A 17,242-nucleotide genomic window follows, 5' to 3' on the forward strand; every position below is an offset into this window, starting at 1 on the left:
TGCTGCTAAATCCAAATCCGATGTGCTGGATGTGAGCCACCATGCTGAGCCGTGGCAGGCAAATTCCACACTCACAACATGTTGAAACGTCATGAAAGTTTCCCAGTAGGAGGCCAACATGTTATGGCCATGCCTTCTTCGCCTGCATGGCACCTGGCTCGATGGTAACATGTTCATATTTGGGCATTGCTCCGTTGGTCAGCACTCGCTGCCCCTCCCCTCATTATGAAATTATGAAGACCATTACGGTGTGCCCCCAGCGCCCCCCTACCCCCCCCCCCCCCCCCCCAGCCCACCACGCATTCCCAGCTCCAACCTAAACATGCCATTTGCCACAGCTTTTAAAAGGTCCAACTCACCATCCACCAAGTCTTGGCCGTGACATCATAACAGAGTTGCCACCTCAAGGAGGAGCCGTCCGCCTCGCCACAGCCTTCGGATGGCGTTGCCATGACGATGACAGCGAACGGTCAGGCTGGCATGGCTGAGGTTTGTGTGATTGTGAAGCAACACGGAACTTCACTGGATGTCCTCCACTTCTCTAGCGGGACATTGTGGATGAAGACCCAGCAGCACCTCTCTTCCTCTTTGTCATGTGTCCTTTGCTTCTGATTCGTCTTGCCGTCCCAACTAAAGGAAATCTCCACTTCGCTGGGTGCAATGAAACTTCTTCGTCGAAATGTCACCTGTGGGACTATTTCATATACCCAAGTCCTGAATGAGTTCCAGTCTGGTTCCTCTCACTCAGAGTCCATCAAGGAACAGCTCAGGTCTGTCTTCTGTGCATGAAAAACCCTTTTCTGGATTCCACTAAGGGGGCAGTCGCTGAGAAGTGAAGGATTTGGGTCTTCATCAAATGCTTCTTATAGCACTCTTTACACACACACACACACACATGAATGAGCCACAGTAATTCCTCTATTTTGACCCTTCAGAGTAACTAGTGGTGTCCAAAGTGTGGCCCTGTGGTCAATTTGTGACCGGCTTAAAAATATACTTGTCCCACATGAGAACACTTACGGATTTAATACTCTGGCCTCACAAAGTCCAAATCATCAAACGCAAAACTATCAACACACACATTCATCCCTTCTGCGTGTGGCCTGTTTTGAACGCAAAAAAAAGAACATGTTGCTAAATGAAGCAGACCAGTCAATCAGCGCCATTCTCAGCTAATTATCCCACCTCCAGAGGTCTAAACAACCGGCCAATCACAGAGATGATGTTAAACAATACAGGGGCAGCGACAATAAGACATACATATATGTCACATACATACACTTGGTACATATGTATGTCTTATTGTGCGTCTTGAGGTTGAGTCCTGCTGGACCACACGGAGTAGGAAATCATTATTATATCACTGTATTTCTTTTCTCGTCCCTCCATTCCTTTTGTTTTTGCATAACCATTTTCACAATAAGAGGACACATGAGGCAGTTAATGTGTGCCACAAACCACTGCAGGGCATTAACCAGAAATATTGAACACGCCCGTCTCCTCTGCCCCCACCCCCACTATTCTAAATGTCTTATATATTAGGAATTTCCTAAATCGTCCATTTATAGGTATATTTATCTTCCACGTCCTTAAGTGGTACGTACAATCATCAGAGATGTCAGTATTTATGGTCATGGCTGTAGTGTAGTGTATTAACAGTACTTCACTTTTTGATATTTTTTGTTATACTCTTGCCTTACTTCAAAATTGATTCAATTTTCAAAATTATACACATAACACAGTTTGGAAATATTTACAAATGGATTCAAAATGTCAAAAGAAATGAAATGTATAGGCTACAAAGTATTCAATGCTCAATACAAAAGGTCCTCGGTGCAAGAATGAGTTTCATTCGTACAGCACGTTGTAAGTTGATCGCTGATACTGTACAGAGAATACACAAAGGACATAAAAGATACAAAGATTATATTCAAGAATTAATTGAAACAAAAGAGAGAACAGTCCTTCCTTGTTTGTGTTGCACACTGTACGGGAGGGCGAGACAGTCTTATCAGGAGTCTGATTTTCCTGCCAAAGCACCAGCAGTCTTACACTGTCTATTTCATAGCAGCAGCTTTATGCTCTGTGATGGTCACGACAGTCAAACGGCTCAGACCAAGGATCCCCTTTCTGAACATTTCACCATGTCCAATTTTACTTTTTTGATGCACGGCCATCAGAAGAGTCTACCTTACACTTGGAAGACATAATGGAAGGGCAAAAAGTTAACAAGAAAAAGAACAGAAGCAATGTTTTCCTGCCTCGGTGTAGCTATGTGACTGCGTACTGTGCGTCATAACCACAACATGTACGTATACCGAGGACTTCCAATACACCTTTGACAGATGTGTCCCTTTTCAAATCATGTCCAGGCAACTGAGTTTACTCCAGGTGGACTCCTATTAAGCTGTAGAAACATCTCAAGAATGTTGAGTAGAAACAGGCTGGGAATACTTATTAACATGTGATGTCTAAGTTCTGGCAAAAACTACCACAGAAATGTTGTCATGACAGGGTTTTGAATTTTGAGGAAATAAATGTAATCCATGTTGGAATTAGGCTGTCACACCACAAAATGCTGTCAATACTTTCCAGGATCACTCTATGTACGTACTGTATAGTGCAGTTCATGACAGACAGGCCAGACATGAGGGTGACATATTAATCAGCATGAATTGTTTATAAATTAAAGCTCGTCACAATAAAAGTCTCAGCAATGATGAGATGTAATATCAGTCAGGTCACAACAACAGGTCCTAAAAGTGGGTTTCTTTCATATCATCGTCGTCCATCTCCACAACCTTGTTCTCATATCCAAACATGTCCTCCTGCTCATTTTCCTCTGGCCTGTGACACAAGCCAACAACATACAGGTTAGTCCTTCCCTTTGGGAGGCATAGAGTGAAGAAAATGTTGATCTAGTCAGCAAGTGTGACCATGTGTGTGTGAGAGAGACCTGTTCTTCTTGAGCAGTCGTTTAATGATGAGAAGGATGAAGACAATGAAGAGGAAGACCACCACGGCTGTCAGGCCCGTCAACCAAGGCTGCAGCGTCACTGACTGAGACCCCGTGGCTGCACGCGCACCTGACACACAAACATGACGTGAGTGCTCTCATGGCATACAGTCATCATCATCAGCCATCCATGAAGTGAGCCGTGTTGACTGCACAATGCATCATTTTATTTGGTTGTTGTTTCTTAATCCGGTCAAAACATGCAGGCATTTACCTTTATGAGCTGAGCACTTGGCTGCACCGTGCAGTACACACAAGACAAGAAAAGCCACGATCATCCTGAATGGCTCCCACCGACTTGTTCCCACAGCGGAATCCTCACAAGCTGACTGAAACGTTCTGCTGTGGTCAAAGTTCAGATATGTTATTGCAGCCAATCTGGGCGTGTATCATCTGCAGCTGTGTTACTTATTAGCAAAGAACAGCTTGTCACTGTCATTAATGCTATACGTCAGCATGATAAAGACTAAAGACAAAAGATAAAACGAGAAAACCTGTTGTTGGTGAACGGAAAAACAGTAGTTGCAAGCAGTGTCGAATGGACCCGCGCATCCCCATGCAAATAAGTGCTTATACAAGTCAATGGCTGTACAGTCATTTTCATCATTCATTCATTCATTCATTTTCTACCGCTTATCCTCACGAGGGCCGCAAGGGTGCTGGATCCTCACACTCACATTCATACCTATGCACAATGTGGAGCCGCCAATTAACCCAACATGCATGTTTTTGGAATGTGGGAGGAAGTCGGAGAGAACGTGCAAACTCCACACAGAGATGGCCGAGAGTGGAATCAAACCCCGGTCTCCTAGCTCTGAAGCCTGCACGCTATAACCACTCATTCGCCATGCATTTTCATCATTCACATCATTAGATAGAAGTCTCACCTAGTGGAATTATTCAGATTTCAGGTTGCTGATAGCAACAGCCTAGAATCCTTCGCCATTTATCACCGGCCACCTGTTTTTGGTGAAAATGGCCAGTCAAAAACAAAATGGCAGACTAATTCCTGTTTCCTGTTTGTTTTCAAACATGTTTTGCTGAGACCTTTTTGTTCTTCCTGTCATGATAAACATCTCCACCAAATTTTGAGCCATCCCCTGCTGACAGAAGCTGTTTTTTTCTGTAAATTACTACTACTGGTGAGTTTTGGGGGTGAAATGTCAGATTTTCACAGGACCCGGTGTGCTTGCAGAAGCAGAAAAATAATGATCTTCTCACATGACATAAGGTTTAGTCAAAAAAAGTGTGGACACATTCCCACAGTTGAACTACTGTTAATCATATGACATCATATGTACACTGTATGTGTGACAAAATACCTGCGTGAACATGCAGTGGCAGCGCTATGGGATGGCCACCCCACTGGCCATCTTGACAGTTTGAGAGAAGGCCCTCATCAATTAAATCGCCGGCAGGAGAAACTGACATTGACACAGGTGGGTTACAATACAGCATTGCCGTATACACATGTCAAGCGCTTTTATTGTTAAAGAATGCGGAAGTGATCCGTTTTGCAGCTCGTGGCGGGCGGAAGTGAATTTTCTCTCTCTGTGTGTGCGTGCAGTCGGTAAACACAACCCATGGAAGAGGACTGTTTGATGATAGACTCCTAGAAAATGTCTCGTTTGAGAGGAAAGGAGCCAATGGACTCTCTGCGGGGCTTCAGGGCGCCAACAAGCGAACCAGCGGTCCCTTGTGGTCTCCTCAAAACGGCCCGCAAGAGCGGACAACTCAACCTGTCAGGCCGAGGGCTGACAGAAGGTACTTTCATTCACACCGCTGACGTCCAAAAGATCAGTAATATGACATAAATAAATCTAATGGCTCAATTGTTGCGTTCAGAAGTGGAATAAACGGGGCCAATTGTTTTCCTCAGGGTGTCGTTCGGTCTTTTTCTTTAAAGCAAAGCTATAGTTACGTCACTGGGCAACTGTGCTAGTAGTTGTCCTTAGTCCAGGGGTGCTCACACTTTTTCAGCATGCGAGCTACTTTTAAAATGACCGAGTCAAAATGATCTACCCACTACAAAAATGCAAAACATCTATTTATTTTCAAATGTATTGAGGATTATTTGTACGTACAGTGTATGTTGATGTACCTTACATAACCAAATGAGCCAATATTGCAAAACACACATAATTAACTATGAACATTTTTTGTAATTACCTGAGTTTACTTTGATGACTTGCACTGAATTGAACCAGCCAGGGATGCATAGTCCGGACAGTAGCTGCTGATAGCCAGCCTCAAGCACACTTCCAAATGTTTATCAGTCATGGATAATATCCGTATCACAATATCCGTATAATATTCCATATCCGTATGGAAGTGATATGTTTTTTGCCTTTTTACTTGGTCCAGCTCCTTCACTCATTTTAGTGACCATAAACTTTAGCGAGGGCTTTAAAATCTCGCAATTCGCCGACTAGCTTAGCACTTTGCATCGTTGTTTACGCATGAGCGGTGACCTAAATGTCAAAATTCAGTTGTCATCTGACTGGTTGTCCTGTATGTCAATCAAGTAACGGGGATGGATGATAGGCTGACATCGTAAGTTCTGCTGCACTTAGAGACGTCGTTTGATTTGATTGGTCGCCCGAAGGGCAACATTCAGTTGTCATCTGAATGGCTGCCCTGTATATCAATCAAGTGACGGCATTGATGCTAGGATGATATTTTTTTAATGTCACGCCGCGATCGACCAGCGATCGACCAGTACCACCCCCGCGATCGACCGGTAGCTCGCGATCGACTTAATGAGCACCCCTGCCTTAGTCATATACTGGCACCAGGGCGTCGATCCTAAAATTGTGTTGCTGTGGTTTGTGATAGTGTTGTTCTTTTTCAAAAGACAGGCTTATTAATGACCCCCAACTATTATAGTTTCCTTCCAACAGGTTACTCATGACACATTTTGCATTCTTACAAAGTGAGTGTAGGTCGTCTCAAGGCAGCATACATTTGATTAAACCAACCTTGTTGTTCTATTTTCACAGAAATATTTACATTATCTTAACATTTATGTAAAACTTAACAAAAGCCACGGGGACCATTCCAGCTTTTACCCCCACTCTGACGCCCTTGACTGGTACATATCACTTTTTTTTTTCTTACAAGCGTTCACATTTTCTACTTGGCCTGACACACAACCTATGGCTACAGAAGGAATAGAAATAATCACCTGTATTATTATTAAATTGAAGTTTGTGTTATTTGCACCGTCAGTGCCAGCGAATGTGTTTCGTCTCAACCTGGACACGCCGGAGGAAGCCAAACAGAACCTCTCCTTTGGAGCCTCGGAGCGCTGGTGGGAGCAGACGGATCTCACCAAGCTGCTGCTGTCGTCCAACCAGCTGACCTCCTTGTCTGAGGACATCAGACTGCTGCCCGCTCTTTCCACTCTGGATGTACGTGAAACCAGACTCAGCCAAGTCTTGTTAAATAAGACTATAATGTGTAACATTGCTCCCGCAGCTACATGACAACCAGCTGCAGATGTTACCAAGCGCTTTGGGAGAGCTGCAGGAGCTGCAGCAGCTGCGGCTCAGGTACAGTTGGACATCAAGTCCCTCTGGGATGCAGTGCTGATCAAGCATGTTCTTGGTGTACGGTGTGTGAGCAGTCACAACCAGCTGACGTTGCTGCCAATGGAGGTGTTCTCTCTGAAGAACCTCAGAAGCCTCACGCTGCAGCAGAACCAACTAGATGTCTTGCCAGAGGAGCTGGGACAGCTGGAGGCGCTGACTGATCTGGTAGGGCGCCCACGTTTACTGCACAGCTTCACATTGTGGGACATGTAAGCGGTCCTGTCCAAACATGGATGTGACTCACATTGTCATTGGTCGCAGGACGTGTCCAATAACCAGTTGATGGAGCTCCCCTCCAGCCTGGGTCGCCTCAGCTGTCTGCAGAAGCTCCACCTGTGTCACAACAAGCTCACTTGTCTGCCCGACAGCCTGGCACAGCTCACCAGTAAGATCGCTCCACGGCACCTCATTAGGTTGTTTAGGGACCCAGATGAACTCTATTTTGCTCTTGATTTGATTGCACAGATGTGAAGCTTCTGGACTGCAGCAACAATCTGCTGAGCGACATTCCCGCCGGTCTATCCAAGATGCTCGCTCTGGAGCAGCTGTACCTCCGACACAACAAGCTCCGCTTCCTCCCGCTGCTTCCCGCTCCTGCTCTCAAGGTAAGACCAAAGCCAGGGCGGGATTCCGATGTATATTTAGTGTGCGACCTGTACCATTTGTAGCCTAGGCATATCATCTAACTTGCTTAGCATTAGCTCTCACCCGTCTGGTTTGCATTTGGGCTAAAAGATTGGAGATTGGCGTAATAAAAACAAGCATAGTATGTTTAAGAGCGTGCCTGTGCAGGAGCTGTATGTGGGCAACAACCAGATCGAGAGGCTGGAGGCAGAGCATCTGGCCAGCTTGCGCGTCATCTCTCTGCTGGAGCTGCGAGACAACAAGATCAAGGTGCTGCCTGAGCAGGTGGCCACATTGAGCACGCTCACACGCCTTGACCTCACCAACAACGACATCGGCATGTAAGGTCACAAACTCCACTCTGTCGACTCCCGTCTTTATTTTGTTTTTTCATCAGTGTTTGGTTCCATGCATAAGACGTGAAACCATGTTTTTGACGTGTCAGCCTTCCAGCGTCACTCAGCCTGCTGCCTGACTTGAAGACTCTGCTTTTGGAAGGGAATCCTCTGCGTGGGATCAGGAGGGAGCTGCTGACAGTAGGTGACCTTAGAGTAGAGACATGTCTTTATTGCGTACGCGAATATACGCGTGCTTTGACCTTGACTTTTGGATTATTTTGACGGTTCCTTATTATTAGTAGTATGTTATTTCTATTGTGAATTGTGTATGTTATCATTAATAACCCACAACCTATATTAAATTGCAATATAGTCATTTTATGACTTGGCTGTATTGCGCACATATGCATGGAATTGTCTCGTGCCCTGCCCTCCTCTTCCAATGGTGCCAGAGTGCGGGAAGCATGCCGCGCCCACATGTGGATCATTGTGCTCACACTAGCCAAATGTGTCATACTTTGGGTGGGTGTGAAATGGGCTCTGCCATGGAACATATGCCACACTCCACATACAGTGGTGTGAAAATGTTTCCCCTCCTCCTTTTTTTTTTGCATGTTTGTCACACTTAAATGTTTCAGATCATCAAACTAATTTAAGGTATTAGTCACTGACAGCACAAATCAACACAACTATTTTAAATGAAACTTATTTTTAAGGGAGGAAAAAAAGATGAAAACCTACAGTACATGGCCCTGTGTGAAAAACAAAACTTGACATTGAGATCTATCAGTCTGGAAAAGGTTACAAAACAATTTCTACAGCTTTAGGACACCAGCAAACCACAGTGAGAGCCATTTAGCTATTATCCACAAATGGCGAAAACATGAAACCCCGAGACTTCATCCAAGAGGTCACAAAAAACTTCACAGCAACAGCCAAAGAACTCAGTTAAGGTCAGTCGGTGGCCATCACTCCACCATAATTAAGACACTGGGCAAAAACTGCCTGCATGGCAGAGTTACAAGACGGAAACCACTGCAGAACAAAAACAATTTTGCCAGAAAACATCTTGATGATCCCCAAGACCTTTGGGAAAATACTCTGAGGTCTGGCAAGACAAAAGTTGAACTTTTTGGAAGGTGTGTGTCCCATTATATCTGGTGTAAAAGTAATGCCGCATTTCAGAAAAAGAACATCATTTACCAACAGTAAAATATGGTGGTGGTAGTGTGATGGTTTGGGGTTGTTTTGCTGCTTCAGGACATGGAAGACTTGCTATGATAAATGGAGCCATGAATTCTGCTGTCTACCAAAAAATCCTGAAGGAGAATGTCCGGCTATCTGTTGGTGACCTCAACCAACTTGTGTTCTGCCGCAGGACAATGATCCAAAATACACTAAAAACAACCAGTTATTAAGTTCAGGCGGCAATCACTTTTTCACACAGGCGATGTTGGTTTGGATTTTTTTCATTCTATCATTTTGTTTTCAGTGTTGTCATTGACTAATATTTAAATTTGTTCGATAATCTGAAATATTTATTTATGACAATCAGGATGATGTTAACACTTTTTCACACCAATGGCCACAGGTGCAGCAGTTTTGTTTTGGTTGTGATACAGTCATGTTATGGAAATGCATGCTTTTTTTTTACATGGGCAGACCAGTGAGTGGAAACCTGATAACAAGTGGAAGCAGATGTTATCAATTTCTAATGAATGAAAGCCACGCTGTCCTGTTAAAGTGTCCTTCTCTGTCTTCACCACAGAAAGGAACCAATGAGCTTCTGAAATTTCTGAGAGGAAGAATTAAAGGTACGCTCTTGCTATTGATGGATGGAGTGCCGCTAGTGGACACTTTTCTCGTTTCAAGCCTGCTTGGGGGGGGGGGGACTAATTCGAATGATTGCAATTCATATTTAATAAGGAGATAATAAGAAAGTGCAACTTGAGACACAGCCCTAGTCTGAACTAGTGTGCACTCATGTTGGCTACTGCTAGCCCGCTAAGTGTGTGTGTGTATCTTTTAGAGGAGCCTGATAGTGCTGCTGACAGGACGACTGCCATGACGCTGCCCAGCGAGGCCACCATCAACATACACAACATCAAAACTCTCAAGTCGCTGGTGTACAGGTGAGCGAGGCGTGCTGGCATCCCGGGAAAACCAACACAACCAAACAGGCTCCCGTGTTCATGCTCAGTGACAAGAAAGCCGACAGCATTCCGGATGAGCTCTTTGAGGCCGCAGCGGGTCACGGCATCACATCCGTCAACTTCAGCAAGAACCAGCTGATCGCCGTACCGCCAAGGTGGGCAAGCGAGTGGGCGGGTCTGCCGTGTCTTCGACCAAAGTTCTGATGGACTGCGACTGTGTGTTTTGCGCGTGCAGGCTGGCTGAGATGCAGACATTGACGGAGCTCAATCTATCTTTCAATCGACTCACCTGCTGCAATTATGTCTGCAGGCTGCAGCAGCTTGTGCACCTCGACCTCAGGCACAAACACACACACACACACACACACTTTGGTACTGAGCACAGATCAAACTGGATATGTGACGGATTTAATGTCAAATGATTTCCAGGAACAACCAGCTGAGTGAGTTGCCAGCCGAGCTGAAGAATGTGACGAAGCTACACTCCATCATCCTCAGCTACAACAAGTAGGCAGCCGCCTTCTCATGTCTCTCATCTCTCAAGGAAGAAGACTCAACAATTTGTGATCGCAGGTTCAAGTCCTTCCCGGAGGTCCTGTATAACATGGTTTCCCTGGAAACTATCCTGCTGTCCAACAATCAGGTGGGAGGTGTGGATCCCACCCGCCTGGTCCAGCTGGTCTGCCTTTCAACACTGGACTTGTCCAACAACGACCTGCTCAGTGTGCCGCCTGAGCTGGGCCTTTGCACGAGCCTCAGGTAGGCGTGCACATGCAACCACATCCATCGAGGATCGACCGATACATCGGCCGGCCGATATATCGGGTTGATATTTGCGTTCTTTACTTGAATCGGTATCGGCCGATATGCGCGTGAGTTCGCCGATATATTTTTCCGACGCATGATTTACAGACAGGCATCCACCGGGCAGCTATGTGTTGCCGGAGGACCATACAACACGCGCAGTCGAGGCACCCGCCTCCACATCATAACAAGCGTACCTTTTCAACTTTTTATTAGCCTCTAACAGTTGGGCTTAGTTGAAATATTGCCACCTGCTTTGTAAAAGGTAACATGAATGGCAAGTCAAAGAATAAGCTTGCTTTTTACACCATACATAGTCCCTCACATTTCACTGGGTGATCGCTAGGCATAACAGTTTAAGTCAGGGGTGGGCAAACTACGGCCCGGGGGCCACATCCGGCCCGCCAAGTGTTTGAATACGGCCCGCCCAATCTTTCCAAAGTATTTCATTTAAACTCAACATACAACCTGGCATCATGGCCTGAGCCAATTTCGTTTTTTGACATGGTCTGTTGTTTACAAAGTGCTCCTGAAAAAAGGGACACAAGCACATAATAATAATAATAATAATAATAATAATAATAATAATAATTATTATTATTATTATTAGATTATTAGATTATTATAATTATTAGAACTATTATGATTATAATTATTATATTAATGCTAATTATTATATTGTATATAATATTATTGTTATATTTGCATATTTTACATAATAATAATATAATAATTATTATTTTAATTTTATTGTAATTATTATAATATTTTATTATTTTTAAAATATTTAAATATAAATATAAAATAATAAATAATAATAGCAGATTGCATGACAATTTTACAGATACAATAATACCAGGTTACTGTTACATGTAAAATATATAGTCTGCCCCCCCCCCCCCCCCCCCCCCCCCCCGTAAATTTTGTCATATCAATGCGGCCCGCGAGTCAAAAAGTTTGCCCACCCCTGGTTTAAGTCATGGTGTGACAACAAGACATCCCCAAAACATCACATACCAACACAACAGACGAATGAAAGCACTGTCACTAGTTGAGCAGGCCAAGAATGAACAACTATGCAAACTACAAACTGACAAACTATTTACATCGACGGTGTCGCAAAGCACGCTGGGAATCATGAAGTGCTCCCAGCGACCCTACAATATAGTTTATAGTTTATGGGTCTGAAAACCAGGAATGCTGCTGAATGCTTCATCTTTAGAAGGGCCTACCGTTGGAATTAGGGAGCTGTTGAGGAGCAGTCATCACATCGATGCAAGATAAAGCTTAAACTACGACAGAACTGTTTTGCACATGGTTGAATATTTACTCCTTTTAAAGTTGATAATGCCGTTTAAATGTGTGTTTAAGAACGCCGAATCCTACTGTGATCAGTGTTTACATTTCAGTAAATATTTGTTTAAACTTGAGACCTGGAATATTTGTTATAATCGGCCCAAGCAAAATCGGCCATCGGCTAAGGGTGATGGAAAAAAATCGGTATCGGCTGGAAAAAAAAACCCATATCGGTCGATCCCGAGTGATAACTAAGCCTGTGCATGTCTCCCAGGTCTCTCAGTCTGGAGGGAAATCCTTTCAGGACACCGCGAGCCGCCATTGTGGCCAAAGGAACTGACGCCATCCTGGAGTACCTGCGTAGTCGCATTCCCACATGATCCCTGGCCCTGAGCCTTGATTTGCATGCCAGATTGTTGCTTAAGTCATTAAAGATACTTTGTGCAACGGTTTTATTTTCTTTGTCAGGTGAGGCAGCCTTATTTTTCCTGGTAGCCACACCCTTCCTGTGAGAAGCAGACAATGAGTGAACAGGCCTTTTTTTGTAATTGGCCCATTTACAAAAATATCAGTTGATCTAGGGCAGAGATGATTCAAGACTTGAACAGTGGAGGACTCGCTTGCTAGGAGACTTGTGCGACTTAAATCAGTCCCTTGTCTCTTTAAGAGGGTTCTAATGTTTCTCACCATAAGGAGTGTAAAACTGCTCTAAAGTGTGAATTTCATCCAAATTAGACAAGCAGAACGTGTATTACCATCCTCAACCACAAGGGACACTGCTCAGTTTGGATGTCAGGTGAACCTTCATCCTTAATGGAAGAATTCAACAGGCTTACAGAGCGACAAAATCCAATGACTTTATTTTCCAACAACGTAACATAGACATAAAAACATTCCCACTAGGCCATGACGGACACAACGCTACATCCTGCTCATCTACGACAAACTAGCACGAAAACACAAGCAGCAAAGTGCTGCAACGCCCCAGTGTACCTAAACGCACCGTTCACCCTGCATGGGCGTATGTGTGTGTGCGCGCACGCGCGAATGGAAGGACCGGCCGGATGCTTCTAGATGTTTTTAGGTGTTTCTAGATGTTTTACACAGGAAGTGGACGCTGACAATTCCGGGTGTAAAATGTCCTCGGAGCAACGCTTGATGCTCGTAAGGATCACTGTTGCAGAATGGCCGACCTCCTTACAATATATACAAAAATATAAAATGTAAATAAAAATACAAACAAATTCTCTTTTTTTTGACGTTTGGAAGGGAGGACTGAGGTTTGCTAGAAAGTGTCGTCACGTCTACTTGTCCGTCTTCTGCTTCTTGGTCTCCACTTCATCCTGCGGGGGAACACAAAACACACCGATGGGTACATGAATACAACAAGCCACGCCCCTTTAACGCACGCCAAGTTGCAGTCGTTTGTCAAAGTCATCAAAGCGGTAAAATAAAAAAATGTTAGCTGTTAAACTGTTTATCTGGGTGGTTAGCTTGCAACTAAAATGTTAGATGACATAACTAAATTGTTATGCTGCCCTTTATGGAAAGTTTGGCCACTCCTAATTATTTACTACTGTTGGCTTGCTAATCTTTCGCTGGTTAATTAGCCATTGTCCATCGTTCTCAATTGACTTTCACTAAAGGACACCTAAAGTGGATTTGTCCATTGTGTTCACTTCCACATCTTCGGATTTTCATGACTTTGTGATCATGTGTTCATTTTGTCTTATTAACAGTAAAGATGCTCCTGTTAGCATCTCTCCTCCACCTTACCTCGTCATCGTCGTCGTCATCGTCATCCTCTGCTGTCCTCTTCCCTGTAGGTGCAACGAGGTCATCGTCTTCATCGTCGTCCTCCTCACCTGGGTAAACACACGAAACCGGTACTCTATTTTGATCATTTAATTACAAAAAAGGTTAACTAAGTCATTCTTGACAGCACGTCGCATTAGTCTAGAAACCACGAACTCCCCCTTGTGGCCGCTAGGTGTACTATCCACGTCTGTGACCCATATAAAGTATCAGAACAGCAAGTCTTTAGGAATAACTTTTAATTCTCTTGCAACATAATGGTTTTGTGTGTGTGTGTGTGTGTGTGTGTGTGTATGTGTGTGTTTGTCTAACACTCAGCAGGCAGACAGATCTCATTGTGATCCAATAAAAGACTTATCTATCCGTCATGCCTTATCTGGATTTATGTTGCCAGCAGCGATAATGTCACTTACAAAACTACTTGTTACTATACTTGCTGCGAGGTTGCTAATATTTTAGCTATGTGAGGGTGGACATGTTTAAAAAAAAGCAGCATACTTTTACATTAACGCCTCTCGCTTTACAGTGAACTCTGGAAAGCAGGCGGTATCTTGTGTACCAAATGAAGTACTTCAGTTGGACTTCAATTTTGTTGCGTCATTAAGGTTGACTATTTTTTTTTTTACTCAGGCACATGAAATTTAGATATTTAATTTGTTCGTCTAATCTAGGATAGTGTTTGATACATCTGACAGCAAGGTTTATAGCAGCAGTGCGCACCCTTGTCCGCCAGAGGTCGTAGTTTGACAGCTTTATTTCCATTGGTCTTGTTTTGAAGAGGGAGTCGCTGCTTAAGAATAAGTAAATATTTAAAGTGTAAAAGGAGCTGATATGTAGACAGCTGAATGTTTCTTGGGGAGTGAACTTAAGAATATTTGAAATCATGTCATAAATGAGTCGTTTTGGACTGCAGTCGTCAGGGTCTGGATTGTACAGTTGTTGTGGATGTTTCCTCGTCTTGCCGCCTACCTTCTCCATCGTCGTCTTCCTCCTCTCCCACTTCATCCTCTTCCTCGTTGTCCTGCTCACCATTCTCCTCGTCCTAACAGGGCAACGCAAACACACATTAACGCACATGCTGAGAGAGTCCACGAAGAGCACAAGGAAGACGAGGTGTTCTCACAGTCTTTCCGTTGGCGGTGGTGTCGTCTCCGTTCTTCTCCTCCTCCAGTTTCTTCTCCTTCAGCTCCTTAAAGAGGACACACACACTGAGGACATTTGCATGGGGACAATGTCCAACATCTTCACATGCACTCCAATAGATGCTTTGCTCCCAATTAAAAAACGGTTGTGTTGTCCACTAAACACCTCTTGGCTAGACATGCCTAGACATGCTGTAAAGCTAAAGTTTACGGCTAAAGTGTTGCTGTATGCTTAGTAATCTTAGATGTCCGTCAAGCCCCCACAAATGACCACTGATGATTTTTTAATTAAATAAATGTAGCATCAATCAGCTACCATCAGTAGTCGTTAAGTGCATGCGTAATGTATTTCAATAACAGAGCACATGTTGACTAATGCTGTGTAAAATATTAATGCGTGTTGTCTTTTACATGGTCTGAGCCGCCATACTAGAGTGACTAATGTAAACGTTTGGGCGGTGTTAGTTCCTCATCCAATTTTGATCAAAGTGCTTCCTGGATTAGGAGGAGAGCGCGCTTCCTTTTTAGGGGACAGGTTGGGCTTGGAAACCAAGGCCTGGTATTGGCCACATCATCCTAAGCCCCGCCCACCGGGCCCTGGCTGCTGAAAGCTGACACCATGTTGTCAGAGCAGACTGAGGGAGGGAAAAAAATACAGACACACCCAAACTACACCTTCCAGAAACCCACCCTCATGTACATGTAATTAGAATTCACTCGTTTAAAAGTAATTCATATTTTTAATGCTGTACCTCACCACCACTTGTACCTGTCAGCTGTACCTGTACTCATCCCGAGAAGATAGTCATGAAAATGTTACTTTAGTGTATTCAGATGGAAAAGTATCACTTTTAACTGGAATATTTAGCTTTTAAACATTGTTTAATTATTTCTTTAACCAGACATTAGTCTCGCTCTCTGACAGTAGCGGCAGTACACCCTTTTGTCCACAGGGTGGCGTTGTTGGAACAGTACGTTTCTAATTTCAGTTGTAGAGAAGGGAGTTACTGTATTTGAACACAAATAGTTTACTAATCACAAACTAAACCAGAAATTTACCATACTTGACATAGACTGAGGAATGATTTAAAAGGAATAATGACCAAACCTATTTAATTTGGCGTAATCTTATGGTGCAGTCAGTTAAACACAGTTTGGTTTACCATTAGTATGAATATTGCAGTTATTAATGTGTTTAATAAGTCCTTGCTGCTGCTCCTCCGTTGTAGTGCAGCACGCAGAGCGCCCCCGTGTGGCCCAGTGGCGAGATGGCAGAAATTCATTCAATGTATTTAGCGACCCCAATCAAATCTCCTGCGACCCACCCCCACTCCCCCACCACCAACAGACAGGATGCTGCTTCCTGTCTGATGCATCTTACACACACATACACACTCCGCACACGGCACTCGTCTCCCGGGTGACGGCTCTGCTCCCGCTTCGTCGAGATCCGTGGTGGCGCCAACACGTCCCCCCCCGCCCCCAGGGCCCTCGTTCCGGTGGCCACGCTCCTGCCAGACGGCCGGGGGGCAGAGCCGGTCGCGACGATGGCCTTTACATGACATAACACCACCGTCCCTCCGACGAATATTCAAAATCATGTTTAATGGACAAATGAGACATCGGAGGAGACATTTGTCTGTCCGCCAACAAGCGGGAAGAGACAAAGCCTTCTTCGATCCCACTTTAAGTAGCTCTGAGCGCCAAATCCGCTCTCGATTCACACGTAAGAGCACCGTGTTAAGACACTGACCTCCTCCCGATGACCACACTCTTCATCATGGTCGTCATTACTACCGGGAATAAATGGTAATCCCACACGCGTTGCAAGCAGGACGTGAAAACCTTCAAGAAATCCATCAAACCAAAACACGCGTGCATGTGTGCCGAAAAAGATGCTGCACGTTGATGCGTGCGTGTGCACGACGGTGTCCTCCAGCTCCGGGAATGCTACTGTTTGTTCTTCTAGGGCATGAAAGTGCGTCTCACCTTGGCGCTCAGCTCCGCGCTGCACTCCACTTTGCTGTCCGCCATGTTACTGCTTCTACTGCTGTTCCACAGATGAGCGTCCCAGAGGATGACTAGTTTCTTTCTTTCTTATGGATGTGGCAGCTAGAAGGAAGCTGTGAATACTCCCTGCGCGCTGCCAAGCTTTTATAGCCAGGTGGGAGGGGCTAGGTGTCTCAAGGCTCTCCATGATTGGTCGAGAGGGTTTTGAGACTGCTCGGCCAGTGATTGGCCGCAAGGAGACAATGGACGCGCCTCCCTTGTTGTGCACATCAAGCCAAATATGCCCACGCACGATTTAAATCTTTTAATGTGTGACACACATGCACGCGCTTCATCTGCACAACTTGCACTAATCCCACTTGTTCGCACTGTCATGTTCTTATTGCACACACTGTTCACGACTTCAGTGAGCACGTTTGCCTTGTTTGCATGAATACTTCATGCAAAATGCCCT

The 17,242-nt window shown here is 44.6% G+C and overlaps 3 protein-coding genes across 10 annotated transcripts; 1 reads left to right on the forward strand and 2 right to left on the reverse strand.

Annotated features, from left to right (window-relative positions):
* Nucleotides 1-1,275: 1,275 nt before the first annotated feature.
* lrrc40 (leucine rich repeat containing 40) lies at nucleotides 1,276-12,283 on the forward strand. 3 transcript variants are annotated; one of them, XM_058072425.1, is made up of 16 exons: nucleotides 1,276-4,158; nucleotides 4,584-4,780; nucleotides 6,245-6,426; nucleotides 6,494-6,567; nucleotides 6,642-6,771; nucleotides 6,868-6,991; nucleotides 7,072-7,211; nucleotides 7,399-7,571; nucleotides 7,676-7,766; nucleotides 9,337-9,382; nucleotides 9,598-9,700; nucleotides 9,769-9,876; nucleotides 9,957-10,061; nucleotides 10,151-10,228; nucleotides 10,295-10,480; nucleotides 12,096-12,283. In XM_058072425.1, exons 2-16 carry the CDS (start codon nucleotides 4,636-4,638, stop codon nucleotides 12,199-12,201), a joined length of 1,791 nt encoding a protein of 596 aa, XP_057928408.1. In that variant the 5' UTR covers nucleotides 1,276-4,158; nucleotides 4,584-4,635; the 3' UTR covers nucleotides 12,202-12,283. The 3 variants fall into 3 exon arrangements, with proteins under 3 accessions (XP_057928408.1, XP_057928407.1, XP_057928406.1); XM_058072424.1 differs by lacking the exon at nucleotides 1,276-4,158 and adding an exon at nucleotides 4,293-4,455; XM_058072423.1 differs by lacking the exon at nucleotides 1,276-4,158 and having other exon boundaries at nucleotides 4,511-4,780.
* Nucleotides 2,335-4,484, reverse strand: smim24 (small integral membrane protein 24). Of its 5 annotated transcripts, none has more exons than XM_058072437.1 (4): nucleotides 4,339-4,449; nucleotides 3,231-3,355; nucleotides 2,957-3,086; nucleotides 2,335-2,847 (listed from the first exon to the last, which is right to left on the reverse strand). In XM_058072437.1, the coding sequence occupies exons 2-4, from the start codon at nucleotides 3,292-3,294 to the stop codon at nucleotides 2,757-2,759; spliced, it is 285 nt and encodes a 94-aa protein (XP_057928420.1). In that variant the 5' UTR covers nucleotides 3,295-3,355; nucleotides 4,339-4,449; the 3' UTR covers nucleotides 2,335-2,756. The 5 variants fall into 5 exon arrangements, with proteins under 5 accessions (XP_057928420.1, XP_057928416.1, XP_057928418.1 ...); XM_058072433.1 differs by having other exon boundaries at nucleotides 2,336-2,847; nucleotides 4,343-4,470; XM_058072435.1 differs by lacking the exon at nucleotides 4,339-4,449 and adding an exon at nucleotides 3,904-4,034 and having other exon boundaries at nucleotides 2,336-2,847; nucleotides 3,231-3,358.
* Nucleotides 12,284-12,653: 370 nt separating the features above from the next.
* On the reverse strand, nucleotides 12,654-16,937 carry LOC131129191 (prothymosin alpha-A-like). Of its 2 annotated transcripts, none has more exons than XM_058072438.1 (5): nucleotides 16,768-16,937; nucleotides 14,760-14,825; nucleotides 14,606-14,678; nucleotides 13,598-13,686; nucleotides 12,654-13,164 (listed from the first exon to the last, which is right to left on the reverse strand). In XM_058072438.1, exons 1-5 carry the CDS (start codon nucleotides 16,810-16,812, stop codon nucleotides 13,126-13,128), a joined length of 312 nt encoding a protein of 103 aa, XP_057928421.1. In that variant the 5' UTR covers nucleotides 16,813-16,937; the 3' UTR covers nucleotides 12,654-13,125. The 2 variants fall into 2 exon arrangements, with proteins under 2 accessions (XP_057928421.1, XP_057928422.1); XM_058072439.1 differs by having other exon boundaries at nucleotides 14,760-14,822; nucleotides 16,768-16,902.
* Between the last annotated feature and the right edge of the window lie 305 nt (nucleotides 16,938-17,242).

This window comes from Doryrhamphus excisus, chromosome 5 (assembly GCF_030265055.1).
Source record: "Doryrhamphus excisus isolate RoL2022-K1 chromosome 5, RoL_Dexc_1.0, whole genome shotgun sequence".
In the NCBI taxonomy this organism is placed as follows: domain Eukaryota; kingdom Metazoa; phylum Chordata; class Actinopteri; order Syngnathiformes; family Syngnathidae; genus Doryrhamphus; species Doryrhamphus excisus.